The 12,668-nt window shown below is 44.0% G+C and overlaps 1 protein-coding gene across 1 annotated transcript in view; it reads right to left on the bottom strand.

Moving 5' to 3' along the window:
• LOC129408256 (junctional cadherin 5-associated protein) overlaps positions 1-6,542 on the bottom strand; it is a 46,175-nt gene extending 39,633 nt beyond the window's left edge. The window contains exons 1-2 of the mRNA XM_055151397.1: positions 6,318-6,542; positions 6,163-6,275 (exon numbers count right to left, since the gene is read on the bottom strand). Of these exons, the coding sequence (XP_055007372.1) occupies positions 6,163-6,275; positions 6,318-6,542 (338 nt within the window). The remainder of the gene's footprint in view (positions 1-6,162; positions 6,276-6,317) is intronic.
• Positions 6,543-12,668: the final 6,126 nt, after the last annotated feature.

Genomic DNA, 12,668 nt, shown 5'->3' with positions numbered 1-12,668 from the left:
GAATCCGTGTATCATTCGTTCATTCGTTTTTCAATATAAAACCAAAAATAAGAAAACGAAAAAACAACAGTTTTCTTCGTTATTTGTCTCCAAAACCAAAATTTAAAAAAACGGATAATGATTCGTTTTTTCAGTTTTCGATTTTGTGTTTAAATGAAGAATGGAAAAAACGGATAACGGCCGTTTCCCGTTTACGTGACTTCCGTGACTGCGATGCCGAACTTTTGCACCGCGTACGGACTGAACCAGGACTGATCCAGGTCCGAGACCAGACCGGGACCAGAGCGGGACTGAGACCGAGACCAGCGGTCCGAGCGGTTCCGTGTCATCGTCTCCGCACTGGTTCCGTGCGGGGAAAGTGAGAATGTTCTGTGGACTACAGGTCCGGACGGGCTGCTCCAGAACTGCGGCTGGTTCCGAGGTGGTGCAAAGCAACTGACGCTTTCACACCAACGAAAACGAACCGAACTAAGAGCTTTTGGTTCAAATGGACCAGGTCCGGGATCAGACTGGGACCGGAGCGCTACTGAGACTGGGACCAGACCGGGACCAGAGCGGGCCTGAGACAGAGACAAGACCAAGACCAGACTGGAGGCTCAGAGCCCACAGCAGGGCCGGAGCTCGAAGCTGAGGCTCGGACCCCGCGGAGGCTCAGAGTCAAAGCTTGGAGTCCGCCCCAGTCCTGCCCTGGTCCCGCTCTGGTCCCGGTCTGGTCTCGGACCTGGATCAGTCCTGGTTCAGTCCGTACCCGGTGCAAAAGTTCGGCATCGCAGTCACGGAAGTCACGTAAACGGGAAACGGCCGTTATCCGTTTTTTCCATTCTTCATTTAAACACAAAATCGAAAACTGAAAAAACGAATCGTTATCCGTTTTTTCATTTTGGTTTTGGAGACAAATAACGAAGAAAACTGTTGTTTTTTCGTTTTCTTATTTTTGGTTTTATATTGAAAAACGAATGAACGAATGATACATGGATTGATCAGGTTTATACATTGTTCCCTCGTTTATCGTGGGGGTTATGTTCTAAAAAATAAAATCCGCCAAGTAGTCAACTTTATATTTTACAATTATTATATCTGTTTTAAGTGTGTAAAACCCGTCACTTTATACACTTTTCTCACACAGGACAGTTACATCCTTCTTAAAACTTATCGCTGCTGTCGTCCTTTTGTTATTTTCCTCCTTCTTTATGTAACAAACCGAAGATTCATTTGTTCCGTAATGGAGCCCGACAGCGCAGAGTCCTGCACGGGTCCATATTTGGAGACCCGCACCCGCGTAGTACAGGACACCACCGACCCAAACTTTTGCGGGGCACACGCCATGAACTGAACCAAGACTAAACCAGGACTAACCCAGGACTGATTCTAAGACTGAAGAGGAGGACTAAACCTGAAACTGAACCAGGACTGACGATCGGGACAGGCTCGGAGGTGACCGCAGGAGAAAGGACCAAGAGCTCCGCACCTCACGGTAAGCGCCGGCAAATGCCCGATCCCGCTGCACTTCAGAGTCACACTGCTATAGATCCAACATTTATGTAAATTTGTCGAGCTGAACACATTCTGTACTGTACAGGAGACATGGCACGGAGGAGATTGATTGACAACGGTTTACAGTCCCTTAGCCAATCAGGACGCAGGGGGAGGAACACAATATGCACTCATACGCTGTAAAAAAACAAACAAAAAGGCATGCAAAATTGCACAAAAAAAATCCATGAAACAGCGAGACCGCGAAAGCTGAACTGTGATATAGCGAGGGACGACTGTACACACTACCGGTCAAAAGTTTTAGAAAGTCCTAATTTTTCCAGTTATTTATTGCAATTCAAGTCGTGCAAGTCCAATGAAGAGCTTGAAATCGTACAAAAGTTAAAGTACTGAACAGACAGAGGTTAAAAAAAAAGATTAAAAAAAAGAACAAAAACCAAGTCCAAGCTCCAGAGTCGTCGTTTTGCAAGTCTCAAGTCTTTGACCTCAAGTCTGAGTCAAATACAGCCAAGTCCAAGTCAAGTCCAAGTCGTCTGCTTTGAGCTTCAAGTCATTTCAAGTCTTTAAACCAAAATAACCACATATAGTTTAGACTTTTGCAATTTATCTGAATTTTAAACTAAATTGCTCTTAAAAAGTCACTGTATATTTATATAAGAGTTGTAGAAATGTAAATTTTTCCTTTTTAAATGTCTTGACAAAATCTTAGTGTGAATCATTACGGTTAGAATAGAAAGAAATCAGATTTAAAAGAGCGTAATGACAGTTATTTTGTCATGAAGGATTTCTGTTTTACTGTACTGTAAATACTGTAGTACATTTGATGATACCACATCACAGTACTTCAGTTTCATCCAAAGTAACAAACAGAGAAGTGGGACGGACGTGTTCCAGTTTGTTCCTGTAAAATTAATCACCGCATTTATCGACTGTAAAGAGAAAAGTATTTTCTAAAAACATATATTTTTTTAGGAGAAGCATCAAGTCTTCTCAAGTCACAGGTCTCAAGATTGAGTCAAGTCCCAAGTCACTGACCTTCAAGTCCAAGTCGAGTCCCAACTCTTAGTCCATTTTATCAAGTCAAGCCTCAAGCCCTAAAAATAGTGACTCAAGTCTGACGTGAGGCCAAGTCCCACCTCTGCCGAGCTCTGCCAAAACAACCTCAGGAAAAAAGAACAAGATGGTAAAGTCTGAAAACCTGGAGTGTCCAGCAGCAGCACAATGTCCAGACTTAAACCTCATGGAGCTGGTTTGGGATGAACTGGACAGAAGAGTGAAGCGACCTACAAGTGTCACACATTTATGGAAACTTCTGCAACAGACTTGGGAAGAAGTTTCTGAAGAATATTTGATTTCTATTGTAAAAAGATTGAGCCACGAGTGTGTTCAGCTGTTATATCTGCCAAAGGTGGACACTTTCATCGATCAAAATGTTTTGGTCAACAGTAAACAGTGAAAAACTGAAAAAACTAGTAAAATTAGTACTGTTAGTAGTAGAGCCCAGCCGATATATCGGTTGGCCGATATTATCGGCTGATATGGGCAACTTTAGGCATATCGGCTATCGGCCGTTATAAAGCTTAGACTCTCTACATTATGTTCATTTAATCCAATTTACAGACAGATAAATGTCCTAATATGTGGCTCCACATCAGTATTTATCTACGGAGTCATTTGTCTGTGTGTGTCCTACTGTCCCTGAACACACCACAGAGTCGCGTCACTCACGTGTGTTTGTTTACACCTGCAGACACAGATCCAAACACTGAGATTATTTTCTTTTTACGGACAATCGGTTTGAGTCTGGATTAAAAGGACATTTATTAGTGCAGATTTGTGATGTGAGGAGGAGCCTGTGTGAGCGGTGAGTGTTGGAAATATGTCGACTCTGAAGCTAGTTTTTGTCATTTGTTATGGGTTAGCTGCTGTAGCTCCCGCACATAAACAGACTGTTTTCTATTGGTCTATTGTAAAGTGACTATATTGGCCGTATATTTGCTACTGGACCTGCACTGATATGTAAATGAGCTGTGAACAGACGTGTGAATTATGACATTTGCGCATATAATTAATTACCGCGGCGCGCACGTATTTACGGCTAAAGGCTAATAGCGCTACTTTCTTTACTAGTGATGGGTCCGTCGCGAACGAAATGACTCTTAGAACCGGCTCTTTGAAGCGAACGATGGGAGACTGATCCTTGTCAAGGCATTTTAAGAGGAAAAAGAAGCACAGTTTTAGCTTCCACAAAATATCGCACTAAATATCGTACCGTGAGATGCGCATCGTGAAAATATCGTACAGAGCGATCTACATATTGTTACATCTATAATCTTGAGCTTTCCCACAATATCGCAATAAATATCGTACCGTGAGGTTTATACCGTGACAATATCGTATCGTGAGACTTGGATATCGTTACACCCCTAGTTAGTAGTATTAGTTAGAGGTGTAATGATATCCAAGTCTCGATATTTATTGCGATATCGTGGGAAAGCTCACGATTAGAGATGTAACAATATCCAGATCGCTCTGTACGATATTTTCACGATATATATGTCACACTACGATATTTATTGCGAAACAAAACTGTCAATATGATACTTTTTCTTCATAAAATGATTTGATGAGACTTAATCCAAAGAACTAAGACTTAAAAGTGTTAGAACTGTTATTTCTTCTTGTCGTCTGCACTGAAATGGAGCAAAGGATCATGGTCTATGTAGTTCCCTCTGTCTTTTTTAAGTTACTGCTGCACCATAACACAGAGGAACTTGTAAATCGATATCATGATATTTCGGTTATTGTTACATTTCTAGTATCAGTAGTATCAGTAGTATCAGTAGTATCAGTAGTATTAGTAGTATTAGTAGTCCCGGTGTATCGTGTTTTTAGTATGCAGTATGATTTGTAGCCTGCATGAAAATAAAGATCCCAGGAGAGCCGTGAGCACATAAGAATGACAGCCGCTTGAGTCTAGTACTGGCCGTACTTTGAGCTCTGACATAATCAGAATAAAACTGTCTGCTTGATTGCCGTCAGTCAAACCTGTTGCTAAGGCTCGAGGGAGCGACCTCGGGGAGAGAGGGCACCCGATTGGTCTGTTATTATTGTTCATATGTTAATTCGCAGGTACGATAATGAAATAAAAAAGCGCAGGATCGTGCAGAGCGGGTTGAGGTCAGAATGAGGAGCAGCGTTTACAGAGAATGAGCTGGTCATGTCCATTTTTATTTTACAGCCATATATCACAGCGATAACTAACAATCTGATCTGTGGTTTGCATAAAATGTATTGAAACTGACTGAGATGTGAGTGCGTTTACACGATCACCACATCAAAACTTGGACCAAAATGTTTAGTTTTAGTCGTTTTTTTTAGTTCAAGGTACAGTTTTAACCTAGTTTAGTGTACATCGTATATCAGCTCCTGTCGGACTAAAGAACACAGCTCAAAAATCGGTTTGAGGTCAGTAAACACAACCAGAATTAAAACATAAGGCGCACCGGATTATTAAGGGATTTTAAGTGCGCTTTATAGTCTGAAAAATACGGTACTGAAGTTTTAAACAAGGAAAAACAGTAATCAGTGTTTCCCACAGAAAACTGGTTAGACAAGATGCAGATCGTGACTAGTTTCACTTTGTGGAAACCATCTGACCTTGCAGCATTGGGATTCGTTTGCTTGACAGTACTTTTTTAATTTAAACAATCTCTGCTATTTGGTCGTGAGGTATGTAATCCACCAAATCCCGTAGGAAGAAGGACAATAACGTCTTTCCCCTTGATAAAATTCACCAAACATTCTCTTTTAAATCCTCGATCTCGGGAATCGTTGCCAACACAGAATGTCTCTCCTCGTCTACATCCATCTCGACGCTTTGTTTACTGTTGTTCTGTTCCACAAAAGGGACCCAGACAAACTCCACGAGTTTGACGTCATGACTTCACAGTTCTTCGCTGATTGGTAGGTGCGTGGTCTACAACTTCTGTGGTTCTTGCAAACTCAGGACCAGGGACCAAATTTGGCCCACAATATAATTATATTTGACGTGCGAGGTCATATACAGATACATATACAGATACAGATACAGATCGACTATAGAGACATTATTTATTCAAAATGTTGTTATTTTTTATATTCTGTTTCTTCTGGATTCATTGTTTAAGCAAAACTATTATTAAACATTTATTTTAGTAAGAAAAGGTTTAACATTACATATCTCGAAAGAAGAGAAAATATGCAGATGTTGTTGAAATTTTTCAATAAATATTTACTTTGGTCCACGACTTTCAGCCCAGTTTTTAATATTGGCCTCTGAATTTGAGTTTGACACTCCTGGTCTAGTGTATTCCGATTCCTGACCTAGTCGCTGGAGAGAAATTAAATTGAGTGGAGGCACTAGGCGGCGCCAGATCGTGACAAGATGATCCAAAAAAAAATCTCTTGCGACCCACTTGAGAGTCACGACCCAGTCTTTCGGAAACAATACTTTAGTTGCTATGACACTCATGACCCGATTTCCAAATATGTAACTCGACTCCAGATTTACCTCTATGACCTCAAGCGTCGATGAGCTTCATTTGACTGGAGCTGAACTCTATATGTGTGCGTGTGTCTGTGGTGTAAACTAGAGTTGACAAAGTTTAACATAAACCGCAGACTCACCCACTGTCCACGGCCAGAGAGTCCACCACCTGCCCGTCCTGGAGCACCCCCACGGCCATGTCCTTCCTCCTCAGGATCCGGTCGGGCCCCTCGCTCTCCGCCCCCGGGTACGCCTTCACCAGCGCCGGCCCCTCGCTCTCCGCCCCCGGGTACGCCTTCACCAGCGCCTGCCTCGCCCCGTAGAGCCCGGTGAGGGAGGAGGCGGCCCGCTCGCCCTCGTACCCGTTGAGGGCCCCCCTGCCCGGCCTGAGGGGGGCGCTGGACTCCCCGGGCTCGCGCTGGCAGTCGGACGGGCGCTTGTCGTAGGGCGGGGCGGAGGCGGGGCCGCTCTTGGGCAGTTTGTAACCATGGGAGATGAGTAGGTCCTCCACGCTGTACATGGTGAGGAGGAGGAGGAGGAGGAGGAGGAGGAGGAGGAGGGAGAGGGGGAGGACGGGGGTGAGGAGGGTGGGGGGTTATGGGCGGAGGAGGGGGAGGAGTCTAACGCTCTGGTGCTCCAATGAGGCCATCACTGTGGACAAGAAAGAGACACAAGAGAGGAGTCAGTCAAACATCGCCTTGGACACACTTCGAGCGTATTTCAAACTATAAAAGCGTATTTTTTAGCGTGTGTTGTTTTCTCTGTGGACACAAACCTATTGATCTGAATCCTCTTACAGCAGTACTTGGGATAATAGACTCAAAAATTGTCAAAAAAAATAAAATATCTGAGCGTCAGGTATTACAATTTACCTGTCTGCTTGCACGAAGATTGATTTTATTGAAGTGGAAACATGTGAACTGGTATGATAGGGTGACCAAATGTCCGTTTTTTGCGTCTTGTCCTGGGCGTCCGGGTTTTTTTTTTTTTAAAGTGATGGAAATGTCTGGGTTTTCATTACAGTTCATTGGGGGCATTAAATTGATCGTTTTTCGTAGTTCTCTGTGACTCAGAAGGAGCGAGACACAAACAGTCGGTCAGTCTGCAACATACCGAAGCGTAAATGTGCATTGAACAATGACTTGTACAAGAAATTCTCAGTTTTCCATCCCGGTCGGGACAAGTGTGAGTCCATGTGCACAGGTTGTGAGTGAGAGTACAATGTTTCCTTGTTTATCGGGAGGTTACGTTCTAAAAATAACCTGCGATAGGTGAAATCCACGAAGTATCAGCTTTATATTTTACAATTATTATATCTGTTTTAAAGCTGTAAAACCCCTCACCACAAACTTTATACACTTTTCTCACACAGGACACTTACAACCCTTTTTACTTCCTTCTTAAAACTTATTGCTGCTGTCGTCCTTTTGTTATTTTCCTCCTTCTTTATGTAACGAACCCAAGATTCATTTATTCCGTAATAGAGCCGACAGCGCAGAGAACTGCACGGGTCCATTTTTGGAGACCTGCAGTACAACACCGCACCCGCCCGTTAACCCGAGATTATGTCAAGCTTTTGCACTGCCTACGCCACAGACTGAACCAGGACTGAACCAGGACTGAACCAGGACTGAACCAGGACTGAACCAGGACTGAACCAGGGCCGGAGGTGACCGCAGGAGAAGGGACCGACGGAGAGCTCCACACCTCACGGACGTAAACGTGGCAATTGCCTGATGGCGCTTTGCAGACAAACTGCTCGACGTTCTCTCTCTTATGTCCAAGATTAGTCCTGGTTTAGCCCTGGTTTAGTCCTGACCCACACGTGTTTAAAAAAAAAAAAAAAAAAACATTCAAAATTGACACAAAAAAATAAAAAAATTTAAAAATCAGCGAGACCAGGAAAGGTGAACCGCGATATATCGAGGGACGACTGTAGCTCAATGCCGAGGCCCCGGTAAAGTGTCCGGGTTTTCACAAATGGAAATATGGTCACTTTATGGTATGATGCATTTGGATCTAGAGAAAATTAGATCCTCTTTGCAGGGTCAGGAAGATAAATTTAACAGGATATGGTCACGTTTTATTCACTAATTTAAAGACGGTATTTAAACTCCTATTCAAGTCCGAGCTATATGATGGTCTTTGTAATATCCACCTTTTCAACTTATACACTTTGGTCAAATATTATTACTTTTTGTCTGTGTGAATGTTCAGTTGCTTTTATTATTATTATTATTACTATCATCCAACATACAATTTTTTACAATCTATAAGAATCCTACGATATGTTGACAAATATAATAACATGTATATTTCTGTATACTTTGCTTGAAAAAGGCTGATTAATCTTTTTGACATGTCTGATGTATTATTTTATGGACTGGTGCTGTGTATTGGATGTCAAAAACACAATAAACAGAGTGTTAAAAAAAAAAAAAAAGTTCTTTTTGGAAATGTTGTTGCTTTGACTGGAATGTTTCACAGTTGCCACGTTTACACCAGAGCTTTAATTCTGAATAAAAATGAATTCCGCTTTAAAAAGACCATGTAAACACTTCGGAATTAAACTTTATTCCGAAGTAAGTGGGTGTTTTTTTTTCTGATTTTAAAGCCGAACTCATTTATTCCTCGATCATGTAAACCAGGAGTGTCGAACATACGGCCCGGAGGCTGGATCCGGCCCTCCAAGACCTTTAATCTGGCCCTCGGCTGATTTTCTACTTAAATATTTTAATTATATTTTCTATTAAAATCTTGTTAATTTTCTGTGGTGTTTATCACAGCAGCGTCTCCAGCGTCTCTGTACGTGGCCCCTCCCACCAGAGCAGCACAAATGAAGACTTGTCTCTTTCCAAACGCTCTTAAAGGACGATCGTTTTGACTGTTGACCGTGACACCCTCATCAGAAAAATGTCCAACATGAGAAAAGTGGAGCCGAGTGCAGGAATTTTACAACAAAAATTGACTTATTCCTATTTGCAAGTTCATGTTAACAAGTTCATGTTAAAACATTGTGTTGAAATTGCATTTTTCTTAAAGTTTCAGGTTGTTCATAATATTATAATATTTTGTAAAAGAAAGAGTTCATCAATTAAAAAAGATTTCTGTAATAGATTTGTGTTTCTCTGCACAAATATTTGAACTTATTGTTATTTTTGGGGTTTATATGACATGAGTTTTCTGATCCGGCCCCTTTGGGATCAAAGTCAGTTGGATACGACCCCCGGACCAAAATGAGTTTGACTCATCACACTTTACGTCTGTCGGCTGAGGAGGAGAATGGAGGAAGACAAACTGAGTGTGAGGCTGCCCACTCCCACATCTCGCTCACAAATCCAAAGAGACGTGGATGAAAGTCCGAAGCCAGGACTGGTGGAGCCGGATCATTCATACGTTGAACAACCAGGATTATTTTTTAGAAGAATAAACATTTACATGATCAAGAAATAAATTAATTCGGCTTTAAAATCCGAATAAACCATCCACTTACTTTGGAATTAAGTTTAATTCAGAATAATCATTGTCATTAGAATTAAGTGTTTGCATGGTCTTTTTAAAATGAAATTAATTTATTTTTATTCAGAAGTAAACGTGGTTACTCATCTGTAGTTTGAGTATCTGATTTCCAGTCCTTTCTAACCCTGTAATGTAGTAACTTTCTTTAACCTCTGATTTGAATTGGAAATCAGCGTTCACACCAGAGTCAGTCAGATGAACTCAGCAACACATTTTAAACACACCCACGAGCATTTCTGTTCGAGAGAAAACTGAAATCTGAACTTTAAACTAATACAAGAAGCACATGAATTTCAGAACATGTTTGTAGAGCTCGAAAACTACAGAATGAGCAGCTTTTACACAGAATAAGGCTCCATGGAGACGCAGGGAGGGCATCTGATGTAAAGGGACATTTCAGCACATGTTTGTAGAGGTCGAAACTTAGTGTTGTCTTGGTCTCGAGACCGTTTTTTTATGGTCTTGGTCTTGTCTCTGACTTGACTGCGTTTGGGTTTGGTCTTGTCTCATTCTTGAAGGCGCTTGGACTCGGTCTTTTCTCGGTCTCGAAGGCGCTTGGACTCGGTCTTTTCTCGGTCTCGAAGGCGCTTGGACTCGGTCTTTTCTCGGTCTCGAAGGCGCTCGGACTCGGTCTTTTCTCGGTCTCGAAGGCGCTTGGACTCGGTCTTTTCTGGGTCTCGAAGGCGCTCGGACTCGGTCTTTTTCTGGGTCTCGAAGGCACTTGGACTCGGTCTTTTCTCGATCTCGAAGGCACTTGGACTCGGTCTTTTCTCGGTCTCGAAGGCGCTCGGACTCGGTCTTTTTCTGGTCTCGAAGGCGCTCGGACTCGGTCTTTTCTGGGTCTCGAAGGCGCTCGGACTCGGTCTTTTCTGGGTCTCGAAGGCGCTCGGACTCGGTCTTTTCTGGGTCTCGAAGGCGCTGGACTCGGTCTTTTCTCGGTCTCGAAGGCGCTTGGACTCGGTCTTTTCTGGGTCTCGAAGGCGCTTGGACTCGGTCTTTTCTCGGTCTCGAAGGCGCTTGGACTCGGTCTTTTCTCGGTCTCGAAGGCGCTTGGACTCGGTCTTTTCTCGGTCTCGAAGGCGCTTGGACTCGGTCTTTTCTCGGTCTCGAAGGCGCTTGGACTCGGTCTTTTCTGGGTCTCGAAGGCGCTTGGACTCGGTCTTTTCTCGGTCTCGAAGGCGCTTGGACTCGGTCTTTTCTGGGTCTCGAAGGCGCTTGGACTCGATCTTTTCTCGGTCTCGAAGGCGCTTGGACTCGGTCTTTTCTCGTCTCGAAGGCGCTTGGACTCGGTCTTTTCTCGGTCTCGAAGGCGCTTGGACTCGGTCTTTTCTCGGTCTCGAAGGCGCTTTGGACTCGGTCTTTTCTCAGTCTCGAAGGCGCTTGGACTCGGTCTTTTCTCGGTCTCGAAGGCGCTTGGACTCGGTCTTTTTCTCGTCTCGAAGGCGCTTGGACTCGGTCTTTTCTCGGTCTCAGAGGCACTTGGACTGGATCTTTTCTGGGTCTCGAAGGCGCTTGGACTCGGTCTTTTCTGGGTCTCGAAGGTGCTTGGACTCGGTCTTTTCTGGGTCTCGAAGGTGCTTGGACTCGGTCTTTTCTCGGTCTCGAAGGCGCTTGGACTCGGTCTTTTCTCGGTCTCAAAGGCATTTGGACTCGGTCTTTTCTCGGTCTCGAAGGCGCTTGGACTCGGTCTTTTCTCGGTCTCGAAGGCGCTTGGACTCGGTCTTTTCTCGGTCTCGAAGGCACTTGGACTCGGTCTTTTCTCGGTCTCGAAGGCGCTCGGACTCGGTCTTTTCTCGGTCTCGAAGGCGCTTGGACTCGGTCTTTTCTCAGTCTCGAAGGCGCTTGGACTCGGTCTTTTCTCAGTCTCGAAGGGGCTTGGACTCGGTCTTTTCTCAGTCTCGAAGGGCTCGGTCTCGGTCTTTTCTCAGTCTCGAAGGCGCTTGGACTCGGTCTTTTCTCGGTCTCGAAGGCACTTGGACTCGGTCTTTTCTCGTCTCGAAGGCGCTTGGACTCGGTCTTTTCTCAGTCTCGAAGGCGCTTGGACTCGAGCTTTTCTCGGTCTCGAAGGCGCTTGGACTCGGTCTTTTCTCGGTCTCAAAGGCATTTGGACTCGGTCTTTTCTCAGTCTCGAAGGTGCTTGGACTCGGTCTTTTCTCGGTCTCAAAGGCATTTGGACTCGGTCTTTTCTCGGTCTCAAAGGCGCTTGGACTCGGTCTTGAAGGCGCCTGGACTCTTGTCTTGTCTCGGTCTGACAATTGACGAGTGATAAAATGGAGATAGATTTATAAAAATGTTGATATATTTGAGCCAAAATAACTGTAAAATACAAATAAATATCAAAAATTACAAAGATGGTCTCAGTTTGGTCTCGATGGGTCGTGTTCTTGATCGTCTCTGAAAACGAATCTTTCTAAAAACTCCGGCTAGAGTGGAGATTTTGGAAAACGGTTTTGCGTTTGGTTGTAAAGTGGAAGCATCAGACCAACAGTCGAATTTTTCTGGTGAAACACTTTTCACGTGTTTTCATTTGCAGCTGATGTTTCATATCCACGACCAGAGACCAATGAGGCTTTAACAGATCTGTGGAGAGGCGAACCCGCTCACTAATGCACGATTTTCAAGGTGTTTTTGAATAAAACTTACTGTAACAACTGTCATAAAATAAATGCTACAGGTTTGAATCTAATCCAGGTGTTGCCCAGAGGTTTGGTGTAGTTGTGACGGCGCTCGATGGAGGATTTACGCGGGTCGATGTGAACGAAAACTTTTTTGACAACGACGCTGTGTGCACGATGTTATTTTGGAAAATGGAGGGAGGGAAGTATTGGTTTCTCAACAAACCGGGCTCTGTGTAAACGTGGCCTCAGAGGTCTTGGTTTTGTCCTGGTCTTGGGACCCGGTGGCCTTGGTCAGGTCTTGGTCTTGATTTATGCGGCCTTGACCACAGCTCTATCGAAACTACAGCAGCTTTTACACAGAAAACGGCTCCATGGAGACACGGGGAGGGCATCTGACACACACATGGACCTTGATCTGTGTTTTCTTGTGCAGTATTTTTCAGCTCAGTCGCCTCCAGCTCCACTCTCTCAGGCTGGATCAGATGCCCTCCCATCCTCCTGTATGTCAG

The sequence above is a fragment of the Boleophthalmus pectinirostris genome, unplaced genomic scaffold, assembly GCF_026225935.1.
Source record: "Boleophthalmus pectinirostris isolate CB_2022bp ecotype Guang Dong unplaced genomic scaffold, ASM2622593v1 HiC_scaffold_16, whole genome shotgun sequence".
Lineage (NCBI taxonomy): Eukaryota > Metazoa > Chordata > Actinopteri > Gobiiformes > Gobiidae > Boleophthalmus > Boleophthalmus pectinirostris.
Note: the sequence above shows the minus strand (reverse complement) of the source record. Positions and strands in the feature narration are given on the sequence as shown.